At 42.6% G+C, this 27,669-nt stretch overlaps 1 protein-coding gene across 3 annotated transcripts; it reads left to right on the top strand.

The window, feature by feature from the left end:
• LOC120060975 (eukaryotic translation initiation factor 4B-like) lies at positions 1-27,378 on the top strand. 3 transcript variants are annotated; one of them, XM_039010434.1, is made up of 14 exons: positions 1-290; positions 879-1,031; positions 3,289-3,435; positions 12,244-12,449; positions 12,833-12,949; positions 16,950-17,004; positions 17,154-17,306; positions 17,403-17,516; positions 17,615-17,800; positions 17,898-18,129; positions 18,229-18,317; positions 18,526-18,760; positions 26,337-26,374; positions 26,479-27,378. In XM_039010434.1, the coding sequence occupies exons 2-14, from the start codon at positions 1,019-1,021 to the stop codon at positions 26,496-26,498; spliced, it is 1,605 nt and encodes a 534-aa protein (XP_038866362.1). In that variant the 5' UTR covers positions 1-290; positions 879-1,018; the 3' UTR covers positions 26,499-27,378. The 3 variants fall into 3 exon arrangements, with proteins under 3 accessions (XP_038866362.1, XP_038866361.1, XP_038866359.1); XM_039010433.1 differs by having other exon boundaries at positions 3,286-3,435; XM_039010431.1 differs by lacking the exons at positions 1-290; positions 879-1,031 and adding an exon at positions 1,291-1,363 and having other exon boundaries at positions 3,286-3,435.
• Positions 27,379-27,669: the final 291 nt, after the last annotated feature.

The following is a 27,669-nucleotide window of genomic DNA, read 5'->3' as shown; positions in this document are numbered from 1 at the left end:
AGTGTTTGTGTTCTCCTAAGTACAGCAACTAATCCGTTTCCTCCGTTCCAAAAATACTGAATCTTAGGAGTCTAATCTTGACACTCAGAAATGGGCGTTGACATCGGGCGGCGAATTGCAAGGATTTGAGGAATCAATTATTTTGGAGTTGACCTCACCACCACGTCACCGTTGTTAACAGAAAAAACTCATGTCAGAGAAAGGCAAGCGACCAGCAGTGAAGTCCTGTATGGCAATACTTTGAGAAGTTAATTGAGAAGGAAATGCAAACTTTGCGAGGTGGAAGTGAGGTACAGTAATGGTAGTACAGGTGCAATGCTTAACCATCTGAAAGGAAGCACCGTGAGATCAAACCGTTGCTGGCAGCAGCTGCATTGTGAATTCACGTGGGATTTTATGCATTTTATGCTGTTTAATCATTAAGAAAAATGTTCCATTTGTCACATCCCTACCCTGGGCATATGCCCTGTGTGCCTGGTCGGTATTCAGCCATGATTACTAGAAGTTTAGATCGCTGGCTAGACTAACTCACCAATCTTAATTGTTAGCTGACATGGCTAATTGAGTGACTGTCAGTGACTGACATAACAAGAGAAAATCTGCTGATGCACAACCACATTTTTAAATTGCACCTTGTGTATTCTACTATTCTAACTCTCAACAGTAAGCCGAGACCCCACCAAGTTCCTAAAACAGATATTTGTAAAAAAGTATTATAACTTTTTGGTCGGGGGCCAGGGGCCCTAAGCGACCATCATATTAGTGTCATCATGCAATGGAATTAACACAGTGAACATGCGTACAAAATGTTAAATTGGACAACAGATCCCCTTCTCATGAATTACTTTTGAGAACCTCGCTTCAATTCTGTTAACTAGGCTTACACCGCCCCCCAGTGGTGATAGAGTGACCTACACCATTGCAGTGCAGCCCTGTAGGTGGACACGTTGCGAAACATGCACGCGGAAACTTGCGTGCCCACGTCTCCGGGATCCAGGGCAGGCTGTCGATCTCCAACATGGCGGCGTTAGGTGAGGATTATGTTAGCTAAATTCTGCATGGGCCGGGTGTGGCAAGCATGGAGATATGCATTGAGTAGCGTCGACTAAACATTTTAGAAAGGGATGGACTCACCTTTTGAAATACATACTTTCTCCGGGTGTTTCAGAATTGCGTGCTCTGTGTCAGGGCTGTATCACGATCGACGCTGCAGGGTGGGAGTGGGCATGGGACCGAGTAAACATCGCACTTACAGTTTTTTCCCCCCCCAGGAAGAGGATCTGGTCATTGACCACAGGAATGACCATGCGTCTTCATAGATATTGTTTGTTTGGGACTACGATAGTTGCATACTGTGCCGACAGTGAGTTATCTGCTGGGTTTTTAGAGGTAGTTACCTGTAGACGCTTGACATCTATACTATATATACCGAAGTATGCGGACACACCTTCAAATTAGTGGATTCGGCTATTTTAGCCACACCCGTTGCTGACAGGTGTATAAAATCGAGCTCACAGCCATGCATTCGCCATAGACAAACATTGGTAGCAGAATGACCTTACTGGAGAGCTCAGTGACTTAAAACATAGCACTGTCATAGGATGTCACCTTTCCAAAAAGTCAGTTTGTCAAATTTCTGCCCTGCAAGAGCTGCTCCGGTCAACTGTAAGTGCAGTTATTGTGAAGTGGAAACGTCTAGGAGCAACAATGGCTCAACCGCAAAGTGGTAGGCCACAGAAGCTCACAGAACGGGACCGCCGAGTGCTGAAGCATGTAGCGCAAAAAAAAATGTCTGTCCTTGGTTGCAACACTCACAACCGAGTTTCAAACTGCCTCTGGGAGCAACGTCAGAACAAGAACTGTTCTTCGGGAGCTTCATGAAATGTGTTTCCATGGCCTAAATCACCATGCGCAATGCCAAGCATTGGCTGGAGTCGCGTAAAGCTCGTCGCCATAGGACTCTGGAGCAGTGGAAACGCGTTCTCTGGAGTGATAAATCATGCTGCACCATCTGGCAGAGAACACTACCTGCCCGAATGCATAGTACCAACTGTAAAGTTTGGTGGAGGAGGAATAATGGTCGGGTGCTGTTTTTCATGGTTCGGGTTAGGCCCCTTAGTTCCAGTGACGTTAAATATTAACGCTACAGCATACAATGACATTCTAGACGATTCTATGCTTTCAACTTTGTGGCAACAGTTTGGGGAAGGCCCTTTCCTGTTTCAGCATGCCCCTGTGCACAAAGCGAGGTCCATACAGAAATTGTTTGTCGAGATCGGTGTGGAAGAAGTTGACTGGCCTGCACAGAGCCCTGACCTCAACCCCACCGAACATCTTTAGGATGAATTGAAACGCCGACTGCGAGCCAGGCCTAATCGCCCAACATCGGTACCTGACATCACTAATGCTCTTGTGGCTGAATAGAAGCAAGTCCCCACAGCAATGTTCCAACATCTAGTGGAAAGTCTTCCCAGAAGAGCGAAGGCTGTTATAGCAGCAATGAGGGGATCAACTCCATGTTAATGCCCATGATTTTGGAATGAGATGTTCAACGAGTAGGTGTACACATACTTTTGGTCATGTAGTATATTTAAACAAGAGAGTTGACAGCTGGCTAGCTTACGTTGACTGTATCTGGGGCATGCACAGTAGACCAGGGTGAGGTATTTATGTTTTGTGGGGTGTGTCAACATCTGATGGAGGATGGTAAATCAAATAGGGACCCTTGTGCGTCATGGCCTCATTTCATGCCATTGTGAGCTCTCTGCAAGTCTGTAAAGGGAACATCCACACAGCACTGAAATGGTCTGACTGTGAACCATATGGCCGGCTTGGAATGACCCTTAAAAATCAGGGAAATGTTAGTCTTGCAGGCTTATCATTTTTCCTTCACTGACTCACTAAGGGACCATCATCGACCCAGTGCAACATCCCCAAACACTTTTGCCTGATTCACACTATAGGCCCAAAAGCAAACCAAGCCGAGCTGGCTTGGTTACGCAGCCACCATTGTTGCTGGAATCATATTGGAAAGGACAGCGTGACTGTGAAAATAAAATATCCAAGCCAACACAGTAAGGTTTTGGGTCGGCCCTTTGGTATGAATCAGGCAATTGAACCAAGAGGAGTGTGTATGCCACTACATGATGCACTAGGTCTATGTTGGTCTGTTAGGCTATGAAGCAGGCACTCTGATAGCAGTAATACAATTTCCCCATCACAGTCAGTCTTATAAGAGACGTGTCAGAGAGCTGTTTGATGGTAAATGTTTTCCTCTACTCACAGCAGCTAAGAAGAAGGGGAATAAGAAGGTGAAGACCCTATCTCTGACTGACTTCCTTGCTGATGACAAAGGGGGCAACGCTCCCACAAGTTACGCTCCCACCAAGCCCGCTAGCAGCTGGGCAGACGAGACAGATGACCTGGAAACAGAGGGTGAGATACTTCAGAAAAATAAACAATCGCCATAGATATTTTCTCCTGTTTAGGCCTATATGTTGAGTGTTTTATTCAACCAGGATAATGTTGGCTACTGTAATTCGTTTAGGCCCAATCCTGTTTTGTGATATTCACCTTTGGTGTAAGTGCACCTGTGCTTGGTATTCATAGTCAACGTGTCAACAGCTGCTGACACGTCTTATTGTTAGGATCCGTACATACAGTACCTAGCCAGCGTGACCTTAGAGGCAATTTGCAGTACAAACAACAAAAGGGACACCCTGCCACTGTTTTGTTAAATAGCTACGGGATGGTGCTGGATAAATGTAACCACTCTTAAATTAATAGACAGCTATGGATGCAAGGACTCTCAACATCCATGAGATCAAAATTATAGATCAAATCAAATGTTATGCCACATGCGCCGAATACAACAGTGAAATGCTTACTTACAAGCCCTTAACCAACAATGCAGTTTTAAGAAAAATAAGTGTTAAGTAAAAAATCGCAGCAGTAAAATAACAATAGCGAGGCTATATACAGGGGGTACCAGTACAGAGTCAATGAACGGGGGCACCGGTTAATTGAGGTAATATGTACACTACCGTTCAAAAGTTTGGGGTCTCTTATAAATGTCTTTGTTTTCCATGAAAACACATGAAATGAGTTGCAAAATGATAGGAAATATAGTCAAGATGATGACAAGGTCATAAATAATGATTTTTAATTGAAATAATAATTGTGTCCTTCAAACTTTGCTTTCGTCAAAGAATCCTCCATTTACAGCAATTACAGCCTTGCAGACCTTTGGCATTCTACAGTGGCTTGCGAAAGTATTCACCCCCTTGGCATTTTTCCTATTTTGTTGCCTTACAATCTGGAATTAAAATGCATTTTTGGGGGGTTTGTATCATTTGATTTACACAACATGCCTACCACTTTGAAGATGCTGCAAGTCTCTTGGGGTATGTCTCTATAAGCTTGGCACATCTAGCCACTGGGATTTTTGCCCATTCTTCAAGGCAAAATTGTTCCAGCTCCTTCAAGTTGGACAGGTTCCGCTGGTGTACAGCAATCTTTAAGTCATACCACAGATTCTCAATTGGACTAGGCCATTCCAAGGCATTTAAATGTTTCTCCTTAAACGACAAGTGTTGTTTTAGCACTATGCTTAGGGTCATTGTCCTGCTGGAAGGTGAACCTCCGTCCCAGTCTCAAATCTCTGGAGGACTGAAACAGGTTTCCCTCAAGAATTTCCCTGTATTTAGCACCATCCATCATTCCTTCAATTCTGACCAGTTTCCCAGTCCCTGCCGATGAAAAACATCCCCACAACATGATGCTGCCACCATCATGCTTCACTGTGGGGATGGTGTTCTCGGGTTGATGAGAGGTGTTGGGTTTGCACCAGACATAGTGTTTTCCTTGATGGCCAAAAAGCTACATTTGTCTCATCTGACCAGAGTACCTTCTTCCATATGTTTGGGGAGTCACATGCCTTTTGGCGAACACCAAACATGTTTGCTCAGTTTTTTTCTTCAAGCAATGGCTTTTTTCTAGCCACTCATCCGTAAAGCCCAGCTCTGTGGAGTGTATGGCTTAAAGTGGTCCTATGGACAGATACTCCGAACTCTGCTGTGGAGCTTTGCAGCTCCTTCAGGGTTATCTTTGGTGTCTTTGTTGCCCCTCTGATTAATTCCCTCCTTGCCTGGGCTGTGAGTTTTGGTGGGTGACCCTCTCTAGGTAGGTTTGTTGTGGTGCCTCATTCTTTCCATTTATTTTATAATGGATTTAGTGGTGCTCCGTGAGATGTTCAAAGTTTTGGATATTTTTTTATAACCCATCCCTTGTCTGTACTTATCCACAACTTTGTGCCTGACCTGTTTGGAGAGCTCCTTGGTCTTCATGGTGCCACTTGCTTGGTGTTGCAGAGTCTGGGGCCTTTCAGAACAGGTGTGTGTATATATATTGAGATCATGTGACACTTAGATTGCACACAGGTGGACTTTATTTAACTAATTATGTGATTTCTGAAGGTAATCGGTTGCACCAGATCTTATTTAGGGGCTTCATAGCAAATGCATATGCACGCACCACTTTTCCATTTCCTTCTTTTTTTTTTAAATGTCACTTCACCAATTTGGTCTATTTTGTTTATGTCCATTACATGATATCCAAATAAAAATCCATTTAAATTACAGGTTGTAATGCAACAAAATAGGAAAAATGCCAAGGGGGATAAGTAGTTTTGCAAGGCACTGTAGTTGTCAATTTGTTGAGGTAATCTGAAGAGATTTCACCCCATGCTTCCTGAAGCACCACCCACAAGTTGGATTGACTTGATGGGCACTTCTTACGTACCATACGGTCAAGCTGCTCCCACAACAGCTCAATAGGGATGAGATCCGGTGACTGTGCTGGCCACTCCATTATAGACAGAATACCAGCTGACTGCTTCTTCCCTAAATAGTTATTGCATAGTTTAGAGCTGTGCTTTGGGTCATGGTCCTGTTGTAGGAGGAAATTGGCTCCAATTAAGTGCCGTCCACAGGGTATGGCATGGCTTTGCAAAATGGAGTGATAGCCTTCCTTCAAGTTCCATTTTACCCTGTACAAATATCCCACTTTACCACCACCAAAGCATTTCAGACCATCACATTGCCTCCACCATGCTTGACAGATGGCGTCAAGCACTCCTCCAGCATCTTTTCATTTTTTCTGCGTCTCACAAATGTTCGTTGATTGAATTAAATTAAATTAATTTTGGGCAAAACTCCTTTTTCTATTCTGGTTAGAGCCAGTTTGCGCTGTTCTGTGTAGGCAGTAGTACACAGTGTTGTATGAGATCTTCAGTTTCTTGGCAATTTCCCACATGGAATAGCCTTCATTTCTCAGAACGAATAGACTGACGAGTTTCAGAAGAAAGTTCTTTGTTTCTGGCCATTTTGAGCCTGTAATCAAACCCACAAATGCTGATGCTCCAGATACTCAACTAGTCTAAAGAAGGCCAGTTTTATTAACAGTTTTCAGCTGTGCTAACATAATTGCAAAAGGGTTGTCTAATGATCAATTAGCCTTTTAAAATGATAAACTCTGATTAGCTAACACCACATGCCATTGGAGCACAGGAGCGATGGTTGCTGATAATGGGCCTCTGGAAGCCTATGTAGATATTCCATTAAAAATGAGCCGTTTCCAGCTACAATAGTCATTTACAACATTAACATTGTCTATGCTGTATTTCTGATCAATTTGATGTTATTCTATGGACAACAAATGTGCTTTTCTTTCAAAAACAAGGACATTTCTAAGTGACCCCAAACAACGGTAGTGTCCATGTAGGTAGAGTTAGTGACTATGCGTAGATAATAAACAGAGAGTAGCAGCAGCATAAGAGTGGGGGGGCAATGCAAATAGTCTGGGTAGTCCTTTGATTAGCTGTTCAGCAGTCTTATGGCTTGAGGGTAGAAGCTGTTAAGAAGCCTTTTGGACCTAGACTTGGCGCCCTGGTACCTTGTGCTGTGCGGTAACAGAGAACAGCCTATGACTAGGGTGGCAGGAGTCTTTGACAATTTCCAGGGCCTTCTTCTGACACCGCCTGGTATAGAGGTCCTGGATGGCAGGAAGCTTGATGTACTGGGTCGTACGCACTACCCTCTGTAGTGCCTTGCAGTCGGAGGCCGAGCAGTTGCCATACCAGGCAGTGATGCAAACAGTCAGGATTATTTGGTACAGGTACAGCTAACTAGCGCAAAAATTATATTGCGATATTGTCAAAACTATGCGATATATCGTCAAAAATAATATTCCTAAATGTAACTATCGTCCCCCCCACCACTATCTTTGAGTCTAGACAGTGATTACAATGGAGGAAAACAAACTTATATTTGGGGTTCTGGTCGGGTATGATAGTTGAACTAAGCTCATGAGGCATTTATACATTATATTCTTAATTAAGAATCAATGGGTATATATGTGGACACCCCTTCAAATTAGTGGATTTGGCTATTTCAGCCACACCTAGCACACCGCCATGCAATTGCCATAGACAAACATTGGCAGTAGAATGGCCCGTACTGAAGAGCTCAGTGACTTTTAACGTGGCACCGTCATAGGATTCTACCTTTCCAACAGTCAGTTTGTAAAATGTCTGCCCTGCTAGAGCTGTCCCGGTCAACTGTAAGTGCTGTTTTTGTGAAGTGGATGCGTATAGGAGCTACGTCTAGGAGCTGCCACACAAGCTCACAGAACTAGACCGCCGAATGCTGAAGTGCATAGCACGTAAAAATCATCTGTCCTCGGTTGCAACACTCACTACCGAGTTCCAAACTGCCTCTGGAAGCAACGCCAGCACAAGAACTGTTCTTCAGGAGCTTCATGAAATGGGTTTCCATGGCCGAGCAGCCGCACACAAGCCTAAGATCACAATGCCAAGTGTCGGCTTGAGTAGTGTAAAGCTCACCGCCACGGCAGCCAATCAGTCCTGTCCATTTGTATGTCTGATCCTTTTGATCAGAGTTTTAAGAGTTTTTATGTATTAATGACCCTGATCCTGTTTACAGAAGCAAACACTTTTGATGTGAAGGTGAATGCTGTATATAACAACTATGTCTTTTTGACGAAATATATTTTTTGAGAAGGCTTTTTTTCCTGCCTCGGGCCGCTCGTAAACTGTAGCCTACACCTTTTTGGAGTTGGAGCCTGCCGAGTCAGGAGCGTCTGTCTGCACGCTAGGCCTGCTACGTGAGCGCAGGTGCGCACTGAAGGCTAGGATAGGAGAAGCGGTTGCCAGATTGGAAAATCTGATGCACCGCGGGCAAATCTACGTCGTTCTACACAACGTCTACTGGTTGTTGCACACCTGTGCTGAAAGAGCTATAAAACACGGCATTATGTATCTGTTACTGTACTTGCTCTTTACTCAGTGACATCCTGGATTAAATGGGATGAATGATCAATGGGATGAGTGAATGATCTTCGCCTTATGCCCTATAATTTGCAAACACTCTGACGAGACCATCATGTCAATACCACCAGGTTCTCGCGCTGCAATTGCATTTGTACCACTCTAACGCAAGTGGGCCTTCACTTGATGGTGTACTTCCAAAATCTCAATCTCTTGAATTACCTTTTTTCTGTGTCGAAAGACTCAGCTTGTTTTATTGACAATGGTGCTGGCTCGCCAAGTCCTCACGCATTGGGCAACTGAGATATACCTGGGCCGGTAGATGCAATGCAATCTCTACTGACTGCCTAGGATTTTAAAATCAGAGCAGGTTTTGGCCTCTTGCATGTTGTCAGAAGTCTATTTCCAAAAATAGATATGATTTAGAATATGTGCCAATACGGCAAATGCAGACATAATGGTTTTTATCTGAAACTTGGCTAAAGAAATAACTTGATTTTATTGATGATACACGGTTTTTAGAAAGGATTGGATGAGTAAAGGAGGACGGGTTGCAATTTATGTGAAATCCAAGTTTAACACTTGAAATTCTCTCGATTTACCAAACCCAAACATTTGGAATTTCTTTAGGTTAAAGTGAACGTATACAAGGACTCCCACATCACTGTACTCGGCTGCTACAGACTGCCCCCGGCTTCGGGAGATGCAAGTAACTCTCTGATGTCCTACACAAGCTAAATGACTCTGAATTCATTCTTTTAGGAGATTTGAACTGGGTCATGATTACATCCGTATTGGACTCTTTTAAAGAACTGTGTGACTCTCTGAATCTCGCTCAATTAATCAATGCGCCTACAAGACCGAGTCCGAGTACAAGACCTAACAAATCAACGCTATTGGACATTCTTCTAACGAATACCCCTCACAAATACACTGGACTGGGATATTCTGTAATGATGTCAGTGATCACTGTGCAATAGCTAGTGTTAGAAATACAACAATGACCAAAGCCAAACCCTGTTATAGTTTAAAAGACATTTTAGACAGTTTGATGAGCAAGCGTTCTTACATGATCTTTACCATAATATTGACAGAGTGATAAGCACGCCCCTGTGAAGAAATTTAGACTCAGTGGTTTTCAGATGACTTAGCAGAATTCATTAGAAAGAGAAATGTATCTTGGGCTCAAGCTAGACATACATATGCTCCTGTTGACTGGGCCTCCTTCAGTGCACTAAGAAATAAATGCACAGGATTGATCAGGAAGTCCAAATCAGATTTCTATCTAAATGCAGTCACAGAGAACCTAAACAACCCTACCAAGTTCTGGAAGCTAATCAAATCAGTGTCAGGTTCTAATGTATCCTCTGACCTTCCTGACCATTTAATGATGGATTCTAATGAAGTGAAGGATAAAGCCGATATTGTAGTTTTTTTTTAACAAGCATATCTGCTGGTTCAGTTTTTAATAATGGTGGGGCCCAGGCCTCTAATGTAAGCTCTGTTACAGTCAACTGTGATATAGGCCCTCGTGAACCAATTTAACTTTGAGCCTGTTTCTTATGCTGAGGTCTATAAAGCATTAAAGGCAGTAGACGCTAAAAAGTCTGCAGGTCCAAACAACCTGGATCCCTACCTCTTAAAGATAGCAGCTGGTATTATTACTGAACCTGCGGTTCACATTTTCAACTTGAGTCTCTTGACTAATTCCATACCCAGCATTTGTGAATCAGTTTATGTCCTCCCACTGCTAAAGGGTTTAGATCCCTCAGATGCTAATATCTATCGTCGTATTTCCAAACTCCCAATCCTGGTCAAAGTATATAAATCCCTTGTGAACGCAGTTTCTTTTTTTTTCTCTTTTTTTTTTTTTTTAAATTGAAATTAACATAGTGAGCAGGGTTCAGTCTGGCTTTAGATCGGGACACAGAACCACAGCTGCAGCTATAGCAGTGGCAAATGACATCATAAATGCACTTGATTAAAAGCAACATTGTGCTGCTCTGTTTTTGATTTATCAAAGGCATTTGATTCAGTTGACCATGAATTGTTGGTAGCTAGACTCAGTAACATTGGTCTCAGTGAAGAGACAGAACTCAATGTGTATATACTGACAAAAGTCTAGCTTTCTAGAGATTAATAGATGTGTGCCTCAGGGTTTCGCTTTAGCTCCTGTGTTCTCAATTTTATTAATGATTTGGGAAAAGGGATGCAACCAGCAAAGTTACATCTATATGCAGATGATACAGTCATATATTCATGTGCTCCTTCTCTGGTTCAGGCTGTTGAAGAGTCCAGACTGCTTTTCAGTCACTGCAGGCCTCCCTTTATGGTCTCAAACTGGTCTTGAATGTACAAAAAACGAAATTCATGACCTTTACCAGAGCTCGCACTCAGCCAGAGAAGGTTAGTATTGTCACATCTGGTGGCTTATCCATTGAAAAAGTGTCATCCTACAAATACCTAGGTATATAGTTGGATGACAAGTTGTCCTTTAAAGTTCATATGAATGATCTTGTAGCAAAGCTTACATTGAAATTGGGTTTTTATTTTCGTAATAAGGCTTGCTTCCCACTTATGTCTAGAAAGAAGCTTGTTCAGGCCACTTTTCTCTCTCTGTAATTGATTATGGTGACTTGTTGTATATGCATGCAGCCTCCTCCATTTTACAGAGACTGGACTCTGTTTATTATGCATCCTTGTGCTTTATTACAAATGCCAAGTCACTCACCCACCATTGCACCTTGTACCAAATGATAGGTTGGACCTCACTTTATATGTGCAGGAAGCTACATTTGTATGTGTTCATCTACAAAGCCCTTTTGGGTAAACTCCCTCTTTACCTCTGTACTCTGGTCTCCTTCACCACCAGCAGATACCATACCCGGTCTGCTAGGTGGGTGCTACTTAAAGTCCCCAGGATATATACAGTATTACAGTATTAGACTGCCTTCTCGTCTTGTGCACCAAAGGCATGGAATAGTCTACAATCCATGCTTCATCTAGATATGTTAGTGCCCCTGAATTAATTTCAAATATTGATGGGAGACTCTGTTACAGAGGAGTGTAAATGCTTTTTTTAGGCTGGATCATGTTTTAATTGTATGTATTGATTGTTGCTGCTGCCTTAGCCAAGTCTCGCTTGGAAAAGAGTCTCTTGGTCTCAATGGGCTTTTCCTGGTTAAATAAAGGTAAAAGAGCAGTGCTAGCAGGTTCTCTGGAGTTATGAATTACGCTTCACCATCTGGTAGTTCAAATGACGAATCTGGTTTTGGCTGATGCCAGGAGAACACTACCTGCCCGAATGCGTAGTGCCAACTGTAAAGTTTGGTGGAGGAGGACTATTTGTCTGGGGCTGTTTTTCTAGGCCCCTTAGTTCAAGTGAAAGGAAATCTTAACTCTACAACATACAATGACATTGTAGACGATTCTGTGCTTCCAACTTTGTGGCAACAGTTTGGGGAAGGCCCTTTCCTGTTTCAGCATGACAATGCCCCCGTGCACAAAGCGAGGTCTATACAGAAATTGTTTGTCGAGATTGGTGTGGAAGAAGTTGACTGGCCTGCACAGAGCCCTTACCTCAACTCCATCGAAAAACCTTTGGGATGAATTGGAACGCCGACTGCGAGCCAGGCCTAATCACCCAACATCGGTGCCCAACCTCACTAATGCTCTTGGGGCTGAATGGAAGAAAGTCCCCGCAGCAATGTTCCAACATCTAGTGGAAAGCCTTCCCAGAAGAGTGGAGGCTGTTATAGCAGCAAAGCGGGGACCCAACTCTATATTAATGCCCATGATTTTGATTTTGGAATGTGAGTATGTCCACATACTTAAAATCCCAAAAATAGATGGACCCTTTAACCGCCAATCTCTCTCAATTCTCTCCCTTCTCCGTCCAGTGTCCACCTCCTGGCATACAGAGGAGGATATGTACAGGGCCCCGGCCATCGACCGCTCCATCCTGCCCACAGCACCCCGTTCAGCCCGGGAGCCAAACGTTGACCGCGCCCGTATCCCCCGTGGTCCCCCTTACACCGCCTTCCTGGGCAACTTGCCCTACGACGTCACTGAGGACTCAATCAAGGACTTCTTCAGGGGTGTGGGGGTAAGTGCACTACGAATGTAAAAACATGAAACCGTATGTAAAATGTATACACGCGTGACTGTAATTCGCTTTGGACAAAATAATCTGCTAAATGGCATATTTTATATTATTATATTATAAAGGCCTCAAATTCAAGTCTGGAACTCGAAACCAGTTCCACTGCTCATTTTAATTATTTCCCTAGAGTCAGGGACTGATTTAGACCAGGGACACCAGGTGGTAATTAATGATCAGGTAGAACAGAAAACCAGCAGTAGTCTGGACCTCGTAGGGTAAGATTTGAATACCCCTTTTATAAAGTATTTGTCAAGTTGCTGCTAGTATTTGTTCATCCAAACCCAGACGTATGTGTTTGAACCCTGTCTCTTTCTCTCTCTGTGTAGATCAGTGCAGTGCGTCTTCCTAGAGAGCCCAGCAACCCAGAGAGGCTGAAGGGGTTCGGCTATGCTGAGTTTGATGATGTGGAATCCCTCCTGAGTGCCTTGAGTCTAAACGAAGAGGTGAGTCAATTTTACAAAGTGCGCGACAAGGGAAAAAGTCAGTGAAAACACCATTCAATAGGTTTAGCCACTAGATGGCATCCATTTGTTTTTTAAAGGCCCAGTGCATTTTTCCACACTGATGCAGGAATAATATTGTGAAAATGATAATGCCTTTCTACTGTAAGAGCTGTTTGAAAAGACTGCCTGAAATGTCAGCCTGTTTTGGTGGGATGGAGTTTTGTCCTGCCTGGTGACATCACCAAGCTGTAAATGAGTTAATAGGCCAATAAGAGAGTTCCAAACCTCTGCCAATAACAGCTAGTTTTCAAATTTCCCCTCCCCCTTAGACCACTCCCAGACAGTCCTACCAAAATTCTTGCTTGAGAAATTGCTCTTTGCAATCTTAAAAAATAACTGATATTGGCCCAAGATGGAAGGAATGTTGAAACATAATTAACTAAATTACAGTTAACGAAAATGTATGCTTAATCCATTATAAACTAATGTATAGAATTGATTATACAAGTTCTACAGCACAACGGCAAAGTCATGTCTTAATTAAACCTCTTGACGCTAGGGGTCAGATTATTATTATTTCTTTTAATAACGTTCCCAAGGTAAACGGACTATTTCTCAGGTCCAGATCGTAGAATATGCAGATAATTTACAGATTAGGATAGAAAACACTCCAAAGTTTCCAAAACTGTCAAAATATTGTCTGTGAGTATAACAAAACTGATTCTGCAGGCGAAAACCTGAGAAAATCTAACCCGGAAGTGATTATTTATTTTTTTAATCTGTGTTTCCTGGGCCGTCTTTCTTCCATTTAAAGGGGTATCAACCAGATTCCTTTTTCCAATGGCTTCCTCAGGCTGTGACCAGGCTTTAGACATAGTTTCAGGCTTTTATTTTGAAAAATGAGCGAGATTTTTCAAAAGTAGTCAGGTGTCCTCTCTCTCTCCTCAGATTAGTTCCTGCGCGCGAGAGGGTAGCGCTCCATTTTCTTTTTCTCTCTTATTGAGTAGGTTACAGTCCGGTTGAAATATTATCGATTATGTTTGTTAAAAACAACCTGAGGATTGATTATAAAAAACATTTGACATGTTTCTACGACCACTACGGATACTTTTTGGAATTTTCGTCGAACGGAACGAGGCTTTGGTTTTCTGAACATAACGCGCAACCCAAATGGCGTTTTTTTGTTATAAAAGTAATATTTATCGAACAAAAATAACATTTGTTGTGTAACTGGGAGTCTCGTGAGTGCAAACATCCGAAGATTATCAAAGGTAAGCGATTCATTTTATTGCTTTTCTGACTTTCGTGACCAAGCTAACCAAGCTAATATAAGGCTAACTGTTCTAGCATTGATTGATACACTCACAAAAGCTTAGATTGCTTTCGCGGCAAAGCATATTTTCAAAATCTGACACGATAGGTGGATTAACAACAAGCTAAGCTGTGTTTTGGTATATTTCACTTGTGATTGCATGATTATAAATATTTTTTGTAATATTTTTGAATCTGATAAGTTTGGGAATTTTCTTCTGGCTTTCAGGACCGGAACGAGGCTTTGGTTTTCTGAACATAACGCGCAACCCAAATGGTGTTTTTTTGTTATAAAAGTAATATTTATCGAACAAAAAGAAAATTTATTGTGTAACTGGGAGTCTCGTGAGTGCAAACATCCGAAGATTATCAAAGGTAAGCGATTAATTTTATTGCTTTTCTGACTTTCGTGACCATGCTAATTTGGGGCTAGCTGTTCTAGCATTGATTGATACACTCACAAAAGCGTATTTTCAAAATCTGACACGATAGGTGGATTAACAACAAGCTAAGCTGTGTTTTGGTATATTTCACTTGTGATTGCATGATTATAAATATTTTTAGTAATATTTTGCGCCCTGCAATTCAGCGGTTGTTTAGGAAAATGATCCCGTAAAAGGGATCCGTAGCGCAGAGAAGTTTTAAGTGTAAAACTAACCTTTTTATGCCTGTAAAGTACATGTTGGATAAAACATTTCACTACAGGCCTGATGGAAACAGAACATTTGTTGATAAACTTTCCAAAAGTTGATAAAGTATGCTAGACAAGGAGGCATCTTTGCGTATCTGTAAAATGAATTATGCGAGAAATGTTGGTGGATAGCTTTTATGGGCAAATATTGATATATACTGAACAAAAATATAAATGCAACATGCATTATTTTTAATGATTTTACTGCATTTCAGTTTGTATAAGGAAATCAGTCAATTGAAATAAATGGATTTCACAACTTGGCAGGGGCGCAGGCATTTGGGAGCCAGGCTCAGCCAATCCGAAGGAGTTTTTCCTCACAAAAGGTCTTTATTACAGACAGAAATACTCCACTTATCCAGCGTGACAGTGGCCATCGAAAGTGAGCATTTGCCCACTGAAGTCAGTTACGATGTCAAGTCAGGACCCTGGTGAGGGCAACAAGGACGCAGATGAGCTTCACTGAGACTTTTTCGGCAGAAATGTGTGCAGTTTGTGCAGAAATTATTGGATTGTGCAAATCCACAGTTTCATCGGCTGTCCGGGTGGCTAGTCTCAGACAATCCCACAGGTGAAGAAGCCGGATGTGGAAGTCCTGGGCTGGCGTGGTTACATGTGATCGGCAGTTGTGAGGCCAGTTGGACGTATTGCCAGCTCTGAAGGACGCTCCTGCAGTCAGCATGCCAATTGCACGCTCCCTCAACTTGAGACATCTGTGGCATTGTGTTGTATGATACAACTGCAAATTTAAGAATGACCTTTTATTGTTCCCAGCACCTGTGTAATGATCATGCTGTTTAATTAGCTTCTTGATATGCCACACCTGTCGGGGGGATGGATTATCTTGGCAAAGGAGAAATGCTCACTAACAGGGATGCAAACAAATTTGTGCACAAAATTTGAGAGAAATGTTTTTTGTGTGAATGGAACATTTCTGGGATCTTTTCTGCTCATGAAACATGGGACCAACACTTTACATGTTGCGTTTTATATTTTTGTTCAGTATAGTTACAGTGCATTGGGAAAGTAAAAAATAAAAAATAACCATCATATCGATGTAGACTTGGAGTCACGCAATGACATGTTGTGTGGTCCTCCCACTACGATTCAACGGGAAAGCATGGAGTTTTAGGCTACAGATTAATACATTTATGATGAACTGCACAGGGTGGTGAAAGTGCAAGGTGATGAGCTTGATGCACCTTTCCAATAAATATCGAGGGTCTTCTTCTAGTGACAGGATGATCGATGCTTGACTGCTGTTTGACAAAAAAACAATATTCTCGCTCTTATCCATAATTATCTCATCATGTAGACTAGACTACCTGCACAGCCTAACCACACTACGTCTGTTGTTTGCTAGAGTGCACGTGACAAGACCAAAGCAGACATTTGCTATTTAACCCAACAGTTTTTGTGACAAACTATCGGTAGAGTGGAAAACGCGATGGAGACACAGATTTTTATTCGGTACATGAAAACGTAACCGAAAAAGTAATTTTTGTGTGCACTACGTCATCACGCACTGATTTTTATCCGCAACCAGTCCGTTTGGGGTGCAGTGAGATACCAGATGGGTTGGACGATACTTTTCTCATCAATCATCTTGAAAAAACGTAAAATCAACCAATCCTCCATCGTTAACACAATGAAAAGGTAAAATGCTTTATTATCTAAATCTTGAAAGTGTGCGGGCGATGGAGAGAAACGAAACGGTGCAGTTTGAGGCCATGTGTCGGAGAGTGATGCGGGCGCAGAGGTGGGGGTGTGAGCGGGGGGGTCTGGGCAGGTGTGACGCTATCGTTTGTATGTGTACGTTTTGTCATGTAGGAAATAAATATACTTTTTTTATGCTCTTTGCTGGGCTATTTTTGTTTTCAAATAAGATGGTCAAAAAATGAAAACAATCACAGTAAGGTACTTGTTACCCAGAAAGGATTTGATATTGAGATAAAACAGCTGCATTGGACCTTTAATGTTTACTCTTTCTCCATGCAGAACTTGGGAAATAGAATAATCCGTGTGGACATTGCAGACCAGTCTAATGACAAAGGTGTGTATCTTATCTTGAAGCTACAGTACTACCATACACATTTTTGCAGCTGTGCATTCTACACACACTTGCTCAGTTCAGATGAACTTGATTAAGCATCAGAAGAGTTTGTCTCCACTTCCTTTCTGACTCGTCTGTGTCTCTCTCAGGGAGGGATAATCACTCCATGGGTGGCCGGGACAGGGACCGGGGGGGAGACTTTGGCCCAGACAAGACAGACTGTGATGACTGGAGGGCTCCTCGGCCCAGTGGAGGAGAGAGTGACGACGGGCCGCCTCGGAGAGACGACGCCTTTGGAGACCGTGAGTACAGTACAGGTCAGAAACCTTATGTCCTCTATGTGGGGTAGATTGACCCCCTAAACCCCCCCGCCCCCTCTCTGTCTTCGTTTGCTCCAGGGTCACGGGACCGCTACGAGTCAGACAGGCCCAGAGGAGATGATCGCTACGGAGGGGGCCAGGACAGGTTCAGGGATCGCTATGATGACCGGGATCGCAGAGATGACAGAGGAGGTCAGTTGGAATGCCTGGTCTTACACCAGTACACCTATACACATTCAGCATTTTAGTGCGAAGGCTTACTAATGTAGTATTTCTGCCGCTTCCCTCAGGTGGTTTTGGTGGTAGTGGTGGTGGTCGCAGGGCATTTGGCACTGGTTACAGGCGCGATGAGGGAGGACAGGATAGCTACCGGCAGGATAGCTACCGACGGGATGACTACCGGGTTAGTGGGGATCGTTATGGTGACCGTGGTAGTGATCGATACGAGAGACGGGAGGAAAGCCGGGATGACAGAGGTGAGAAAGTTTCATATTAAAATACATCTCATTCTTCATGTGCACCGGCACAGTGAAACCTGCACTGTACCAGGGTGTACTTTTTGGCCATTCTTAGGTGCTATCGAGAGGCCCAAGTTGATCCTGAAGCCCCGTAGCGTACCCAAAGAGGTGGAGCAGAGCAACACCCCGTTTGCCCCCTCAGGCAGGGCTGCCTCCATCTTCGGCGGGGCCAAGCCAGTGGACACAGCCGCCAAGGAGAGAGAGGTCGAGGAGAGGCTGAAGAGGGAACAGGAGAAACTGCAGCGACAGCTAGAGGACAGGATCCCAGACCGCAAGCCCAGAGAGAGGTATGTGACGAAGGGCAGAAGAGCGTAGGCTAACATGAGGAAATGGAGTAAAGAATATACTTCATGTATAGGATGTTATTGATCCTGGTCATCCCTCAGGCACCCCAGCTGGCGCAGTGAGGACCAACCTGCAGAACGCTCTCGGACTGGCAGCGAGTCTTCCCAACCAGGCAGCCAGTCTGGCAGAGGTGAGAATTTGACTGGCTATGATGGGTAATGCAGTCAGCCATTATATCAGTACTGTAGTCGCTGAGATGTCTTTGGAGGGTAATGTTGTGATTTCAGCTGACTTCTTTGGGAGGGTTGGTCTAAAATAATAGAATACACATTTCCTGTTGGACATTTGTGGACGTTGGACAATAAAGTCCTATTTTCTTCTTCCTGTCCCATTGCCAGCCTCCAAGCGCAGGGAGAGCGAGCGCTCGGTGGACAGTGGTCGTGAAGAGGAGCCCTCCTCCCCTGTGACCCTGCCCCCTCCCAGACAGGACGGGCAGGCCCTGAAGGTGGTGCTTGCCCCGCCCCCTAAGGAGAACGCCTGGGCCAAGAGGACCACGCCCGTTGGGGGCTCCAGTGAGGGCTCGGCTGGGCTACCTGTCGCCCCCAGCAGTGACACAGCCCCACAGCTCACCAGGTTAGAGGTCACCCCACCCTACAATCCACATGCCCCTAACACCTACAGTGGTTCCTCAATTAAAAGTTTTGAGATTATGCCGCAGGACATTGAGGTAATTTGTGGATTTGTATGTTACCCTGCGCCACTGCTTCATATGCTCCAGACCACCGCAAGGCGGTGTTAGAGCGCTGATTATGCTTTTGGGTACATTGTAAAATGTTGGTCCCATGGCGCTAATGTGTCTCTAGCTGAGTGAATGCTGTCAATAAATGGGCAATATGGCGCAATATGGCCGCCAGGGATGTACTTGTCCCATCGCGCACTAGCGACTTCTGTCGCGGACCGGGCGCAGTGCACGCTGACACGGTCACCAGGTGCACAGTGTTTCCTCCGACACATTGGTGCAGCTGGCTTCCGGGTTAAGTGGCCATTGCGTCAAGAAGCAGTGCGGCTTGGTTTGGATGTGTTTCGGAGGACGCACGGCTCTCGACCTTCGCCTCTCCCGAGTCCGTACGGGAGTTGCAGCAATGAGACAAGACTGTAACTACCAATTGGATACCACGAAATTGGGGTAAAAAAAAAAAAAGAATGGGCGAGATAAACCAGATAGAAACTGATAATTGTGCACGACTTCACAATTGCATTTGAATGAACTGAATGATGAGGATGAAGAAGAAGAGGGTGATTGAATTTAGAACAATAGTGTAAGAATTGCTATTCCTCTGTCCTGCATGCACACCCAAAAAAAAAACACTTCATCAAGGGAATCTAACTGGACTGTAGCATATTACTTCAACTGTTAGAATAAAAACCTTAGTTTAAGTTCAAATAAAAATGTTCAGTTATATTCCATGATATTCGTCAAATATACTGTGAGTGTTGACTGAATATAATCACCTAGTGACGTCTGCTAAATAAACAAGTTGATGGCGCAGTCATATAGCCTCGGCTACTAGGCACAGATAAAATACAACTCAAAAAAAAGTTTAACATATTTTCAAGGCCTGAGCTATTTAATTGATTCGTTTTATTTATTACTTTTACTTGTGGAATGTTACCATCTGCTGGAGCATGGAGTGGAAGTGCTCTGTACTGTAAGAATGTTACCATCTGCTGGAGCATGGAGTGGAAGTGCTCTGTACTGTAAGAATGTTACCATCTGCTGGAGCATGGAGTGGAAGTGCTCTGTACTGTAAGAATGTTACCATCTGCTGGAGCATGGAGTGGAAGTGCTCTATAATGTAAGAATGTTACCATCTGCTGGAGCATGGAGTGGAAGTGCTCTGTACTGTAAGATTGTGACCATCTGCTGGAGCATGGAGTGGAAGTGCTCTATAATGTAAGAATGTTACCATCTGCTGGAGCATGGAGTGGAAGTGCTCTGTACTGTAAGTTCGCAACAATGCTGTGGGCCAGGTGGAAATGGTTTAGCAGCTTTTCCCAATACATTGGAATACAAAAGAAGCAATCCACCCTTGATGTCAATGTCAGGTTTTTCTTTTCACTGGATCTCCGTTAGGATATTGGTTAGACTACAATTAGGCTGTGGAATAATGTAGCCTGAATAAATAAGGAGCAAGCCTATTATTTTGCTCAATTGCGTACAGTATAGGCAACTCCAAATGCCCGCAGAGGTTGAGTATTGAACACGAGACTCATGTTGCGGTTAATTTATTGTTTAATTATTCAAGGCTCCCTTTGTTTTTTCATTTTATAAAATAAAATGCTTGAACGAATGAGTGATATACAGTACCAGTCAAAAGTTTGGACACAACTACTCTTTTCAGGGTTTTACTTTATTTTTACTATTTGTAGAATAATAGTGAAGACATCAAAACTATGAAATAACACATATGGAATCATGTAGTAACCCAAAAAATATTAAACAAATATAAATATATTTAGCCACCCTTTGCCCTGATGACAGCTTTGCACACTCTTGGCATTCTCTCAACCAGCTTCATGAGGTAGTCTCCTGGAATGCATTTAAATTAACAAGTTTGCCTTGTTAATTTGTGGAATTTCTTTCCTTAATGCATTTCAGCCCATCAGTTGTGTTGTGACAAGGTAGGGGTGGTATACAGAAGATAGCCCTATTTGGTTAAAGAGCAAGTATATATTATGGCAAGAACAGCTCAAGTAAGCAAAGAGAAGCGACAGTCCATCATTACTTTAAGACATGGAGGTCAATCAATCCAGAAAATTTCAAGAACTTTGAAAGTTTCTTCAAGTGCACTCGCAAAAACCATCGAGCACTATGATGAAACTGGTTTCTCATGAGGACCGCCACAGGAAAGGAAGACCCAGAGTTACCTCTGCTGCAGAGGATAAGTTCATTAGAGTTAACTGCACCTCAGATTGCAGACCAAATAAATGCTTCAGAGTTCAAGTAACAGACACATCTCAACATCAACTGATCAGAGGAGACTGTGTGAATCAGACCTTCATGGTCGAATTGCTGCAAAGAAATCACTACTGAAGAACACCAATAAGAAGAAGACTTGCTTTGGCCAAGAAACACGAGCAATGGACATTAGACCGGTAGAAATCTGTCCTTAGTTCTGGAGTACACATTTTAGATTTTTGTTTCCAACCGCCGTGTCTTTGTGAGACGCAGAGAATGTGAACGGATGATCTCCGCATGTGTGGTTCCCTCCGTGAAGCATGGAGGAGGAGGTGTTATGGTGTATTAGTGCTTTTCTGGTGACACTGTCAGTGATTTATTTAGAATTCAAGGCACACTTAACCAGCATGGCTACCACAGCATTCTGCAGCAATACGCCATCCCTTCTGGTTTGCGCTTAGTGGGACTATCATTTGTTTTTCAACAGGACAATGACCCAAAACACACCTCCAGGCTGTGTAAGGGCTATTTGACCAAGAAGGAGAGTGATGTAGTGCTGCATCAAATGACCTGGCCTCCACAATCACCTGACCTCAACCCAATTGAGATGGTTTGGGATGAGTTGGACCACATTGCTCAACATATGTTGGAACTCCTTCAAGACTGTTGGAAAAGCAAACCTTGCTGAGATGATTCATGTATTTTTTCTCAAGCCAATACGTCTTGATGCCCTTCACCAGTTCATCTTTGCTTTGTAGGCTTGGCAGAGTTACAGATTCATGTTTTCAGTTGATGCCAATCAAGTTTTGATCAGGTTTAAATCAGGAGACCTACATTAACATATTTTTAGATATACTGTAGGCCTACCATAGGCGAGGTGAGTCTCACTAGTGTTGAGTAATCTGCTGTGAAAAAGTGTTTTAGGTCTACTTACTCTGCTGGCGTCTTGACCCAGATCATGCCCTCATTTGCAATGCAAACCCAGGCGGCAATGTGTTTTGAGTCATTGTCTGAGAGATCGCTCAATCATCATAGCTACAGTATGTGCTATAGCATAATCAAAGTGAGGACAGTGGGAGGTCTGCTGTATACTTATGGCCTATTGTAACTTGGAGTCACACTATGCCAGTACTCATCACCCCACCCTAAACTCCACCATTAACACAGTTACCATTTTAAAAAAGTATCTGTTTATCTCAGAAATTTTTCATTGAGACCAAGGAGAACAGACGGAATGGACATAGCCAGCTTCTTTCTATGGTGCTACCCGTTCCAGAGATACGGGCGATATGGAGAGTCAGGCGGAGAATGACGCGTTGAAGAGGGTGAGGGACGAGATGGAGTCACAATCCATGCCAGGCACACCTGTGAGCTCTGGAACTCCACCTCCGACAAGCAGAGGCAACAATCGTGGCCATTTCGTCAGGTCGTCTGTTCACCTTGACATTTCCATTCCTCTTCCTCTTCTGACACCAGAACTGCTCACCATGAGTGGACACAGAATACCAACTGGGATGGATCCCGAGGCAAATTTGGCTTACCAGTGAACCTCCGAGTGTTCATCATGAATACTGTGTTTCAGAAGTTTCTGTCCATGAGTGACGCAACCCGAAAAAGCATAAAAGACAGATTTAATGAGTACTTTAGGTCGCTGAGAAAGTCAGGACATGGCCTGCTCTCCCTTATCTAAGGACTTAGGCATACAGTATATCTAGGCTACAGTAAACATCTCATTATTCGGTTGGTTTTTGTCACACTGCACAGTAGCCTAATAAACACATGCATTTTGAAACAGTAAAAAAAAACATCTAATTCAATATTTCTACCACTAGATGCTGTGTTTTTATTTTTTGAGTTCTTGGCTTACAGTAGTGATGGACTTTGGTTCACGCATTGATGAGCCATTAAATTGGACAATAGCCAACCAAAACCATCATAATAGCTAATTGGTGATCGAAACTAATTTGTATCTGGCGGGCAAGATACAATGACAAATGTAACAACCCCTACAAATATGTCAATTTATTATAATCCACATAATTCACCCTACAAAAATCTCCCAATTTCTGTCTCTAAGTACATTTGACCGTCATGCTCATCGGTCTATTGAACAATTTGCATAATTGTATTTCTAAACTGGTAATTAAAGTGCGCCTCCCATTCACCTTTCAAGTGCAGGCAACACGTTATCAGCGCGTCACACACCACTTTACAATGTGAGCTGGAGGCCTTTTGAAAACATGTTTTCAAACACTTGTTTTTCACAAGTGTAGCAGGTTGTGAACAACGTTTCCACACGTTTGCAGACTGAGAATTGTAAATGACTGTAATGAATACATTCGTTCAATACATTTGAATACAAAAGATGCCATCCACCTATGATGAGCTATTAGCTGGACAATAGACTGTTGCCGAGTTGATTTCTATTATTATAGACTTGAAATCTATTAATGGATGTTTGCCTAGTAATGATAATGACATGAAGAAGGAGATCAGAGATCAAGAAGCAGGGTAGGAGAATCTCTGCTTATTACAGTATGTGTGATTTCATCTTTATTTTTTTTCTGACAATTTCAAACAGTGTAAACAACAAATACAATAATCATTTTATTGTAATAAACAAATGATAATCAATCCCATATAGTCTGGTTCTAACAAACAAGGTTTTAAAGTCCTTAGTACAGTCAAGATTTTAAAAACAGTTGAATGAATTCCTGAATTCGGTTGCTTTAGCCGACATGTTGCGTTTGATTTATTGTTTAATTATTCAAGGCTCCTTTCTCTTCTCTGTGCTGGAGTTATTTTAAGAACTTGATGGTATAGCAATAGCCTAATAAACTTGAAATGAACTTGAATCATCTCTCTTCATTTTACCCACAAGAAAATCACTAATAGTCTATTGTCCCATGTAGCTCAGTTGGTAGAGCATGGCGCTTGCAACGCCAGGATTGAGAGTTCGATTCCCATGAGGGACAAGTATGAAGAAAAAAAAATACGAAAATGTATGCAATCACTACTATAAGTCATGTCTGGGGCGTCAGGTAGCCTAGTGGTTAGAGCATTGGGCCAGTAACCGAAAGGTTGCTAGATCGAATCCCCGAGCTGACAAGCTAAAAATCTGTCATTCTGCCAACTGTTCCTAGGCCGTCATTGTAAATAAGAATTTGTTCTTAACTGACTTGGTGAAATAAGGTAAAAACAATAAATAAACCCAAAAATGTATATATCGTTTTTTATTTTTTTATTAATGCCAGTATAATTTAGCCACTTTGACATGCATCATCCAAACAGCGGCTGAAGGGAAAATGCGATCTAATGCCAAAGTCTCAGCGACTTCTTGCCAATGTTCAAACGCTCTCCATACTACATCGGCCTGATGTATCATGTATACATCGGGCAGACGTCGGCGAGATGTACAGTACCAGTCAAAAGTTTGGACACACCTACTCATTCTAGGGTTTTTCTTTATTTTTACTATTTTCTACATTGTAGATTAATAGTGAAGACTCAACTATGACATCATAACACATATATAATCATGTAGTAACCAAAAAGTGTTAAACAAATCCAAATATATTTTAGATTCTTCAAAGTAGCCACCATTTGCTTTGACAGCTATGAACTCTCTTGGCATTCTCTCAACCAGCTTCACCTGGAATACTTTTCCAACAGTATTGGAGTTCCCACATATGCTGAGCAATTGTTGGCCGCTTTTCCTTCACTCTCCGGTCCAACCCATCCCAAATCATCTCAATTTGGGTTGAGGTCGGGTGATTGTGGGGGCCAGGTCATCTGATGCAGCACTCCATTACTCTCCTTCTTGGTCAAATAGCCCTTACAATGCCTGGAGGTGTGTTTGGTCATTGTCCTGTTGAAAAACAAATGATAGTCCCACTAAGCGCAAACCAGAAGGGATGGCGTATTACTGCAGAATGCTGTGGTAGCCATGCTGGTTAAGTGTGCCTTGAATTCTAAATAAATCAGTGTCACCAGCAAAGCACCATCACACCACCTCCTCTATGCTTCACGGAGGGAACCACACACACACACGTAGATCATCCATTCACCTAACACTGCCTGTTCACCCTGCTATCATCTAGAAGGTGAAGATGGTACAGGTGCATCAAAGCTGGGACCAAGAGACTGAAAAACAGCTTCTATCTCAAGGTCATCAGACTGTTAAATCAAATGTTATTTGTCACATGCGCCGAATACAACAGGTTGTAGACCTTACAGAGAAATGCTTACTTACAAGCCCTTAACCAACAATGCACTTTTAAGAATATATATATATATATATATTTTAAATACACACAAAAAATACACAAAACAAAAAAAAGAGATAAGAAAAACAAATAATTAAAGAGCAGCGGTAACAGCCTTCACTAGGTAGCTTCCACCCAGTTACGTAACCCTGCACCTTAGAGGCTGCTGCCCCATATACATAGACTTGAAACCACTGGCCACTTGAATAATGGAACACTAGTCATTTTACATTTTTGCTTTACTCATCTCATATGTATATACTGTATTCTATTCTACTGTATTCTAGTCTATGCCACTCTGACATTTCTCATCCTAATATTTATATATTCCTTAATTCCGTTCTTTTACTTTTAGGTTGTGTGTACTGTTGTGAATTGTTAGATTTTACTGCACTTGAAACAAGTCCAAATCTATTTAATATACCTAATCACAAAGAAATCCATTAATATTTTGTTTAGGAAGGTCATAAAAAAAACATGATACTAAGACAATTTATTTTAAAAGAACAGAATAGCATGTTTCAAGATGTGTTTCTCTGTGCTATAGTAGTTGGGGCTATGGTTGCTTCATGTTAACAAAATTAATAACTTGCTATGCTTTTTAAGATGGGGTATAGCAATCAAAACGTCTGGCCTGCGTGGACCTCTGTAGGATTATTTGAGAAAGTAAGCAAGCACCAATAAGCTTCATGAAGACGCCCTCAAAGATGCCCTCTGGTGGTTTCAACAAGCATTAACGGCAACAAAGTCTGACAGTAAAATACTATGACTCATGCACTGTAACATGCTGTACCATTCCACAGCATTCTGCAAGCTGTGCTGCAGTATGAGCCAACTTTTAAATGAGGACCCACTATATGAACAGGGATGCCCTACCCTGTTTGATATTCTAGCAATGCACCTAACTGAGGACAGTTTTAGTCAACCATGATTCAGCAGTACATTTCTCCATGGGCATATTCCATTGACATGTCTTTTTTTTCAGCTCCTCAAGCTTAGCTGACGATGAGGCAAATAAAAAAGGTAAAGATTGGTTGCTGACACTGAATTTACTGCTATATTGAGATTTTAGCGATGTTCAGACTTTTCAATTGAAAACTCATACATTTTTCCGCAATTCTGTACAGAGGTCGAGCTCAGCGAATAAGTACAGTATGCAGCCTTGCTATAATGGACGCAGACCCACATGACAATATGGAGGACAATGCAGACAGAGGTGGAATGACAGAAGTGAAGATGTTTGATGCCAAAAGAGTGAGATCTCTGCTCTGCACCACAACCTGGCTGGAGCAGCACTACAGCTCCCTTCCTGCTAACCTGCTTCAATAGAAACCCACCCACAGTGCTGACTGGCTGCACCTTCAGGACTGGACCTAAACATAGAGAAATAATGACTGGTTTTAAGTAAAAGAGACTGGAGGTTGAAGTTTTAATCATTATAACAATTTTGAAAGGTGGGGGTTGAGAAAACATGTATTGCTACGGGCGTCGTCGCCACCCACCACCAGTCTAAATGCTGGACTATGTAAGCTGTCTGAGCTCTGTAAGCCTGGTTATGCTAATGATGGAGCGCCTGTGTCCAAGAGGGACAGACAAGAGTTTTAATAAAAGAAAACAGACAAAGTCTCCTTATTTTAGGGGGCTTTGCTGACATACCTTAACTTTTTATTTGACTATGAGGGAAGCAATGTTTGTGTTCCTCTGATCATCATTAGCTGCTTCTTTCCAGGGTCTTTCCCAATACACCGTCAATGGCTTCCTGCTTCCTTCACAGAAAGGAACCGCTTCCTTGTCTCATCCGGACCTGCCTGGAGGTCAACGCCAAGGCAACCATGTCATGGAAAATCATATGAGCTGTGTGATAAATGTTTTGGAGGCATGCTCTTCCCTCACTCTTATCCATGGGCCAAGTGTTGACTGGCATTTAATGCAGAGGATGTTTCAGCATTGTCGTATGTAACCCCACTATCACATGTAACTGAAGAGGGAGATCTCATTAAATGTTTCTGGATGTTTCTGTTTCTCTATCTGTTACGTGCATGACTGTAGAACCAGACTCTTACGGTTCTTTAAGCCATGAGAATGTCAAGTCACCCTTAACTCATTATGGGGAGCTTTTAAAGAGTGGGAGAGCTTGATCAAAATGGATATAAGGATTTTTTTATTTAGTTATACCCCAAGGATAATGGTACGCCACTGCTAAATTATGCCGTTTTGATTGTGGAATCTAACCCCTTACTTCCCATCTTAAAACAATATTCACCCAGGTTTCGGTTTCTAGGTGTATTTTTGTCACATTTTAGGTTCTCTTGTTCACT

This window comes from Salvelinus namaycush, chromosome 16 (genome assembly GCF_016432855.1).
Source record: "Salvelinus namaycush isolate Seneca chromosome 16, SaNama_1.0, whole genome shotgun sequence".
In the NCBI taxonomy this organism is placed as follows: Eukaryota; Metazoa; Chordata; class Actinopteri; order Salmoniformes; family Salmonidae; genus Salvelinus; species Salvelinus namaycush.
The sequence above is the reverse complement of the archived record's forward strand: the minus strand, read 5'-3'. Positions and strand labels throughout refer to the sequence as shown.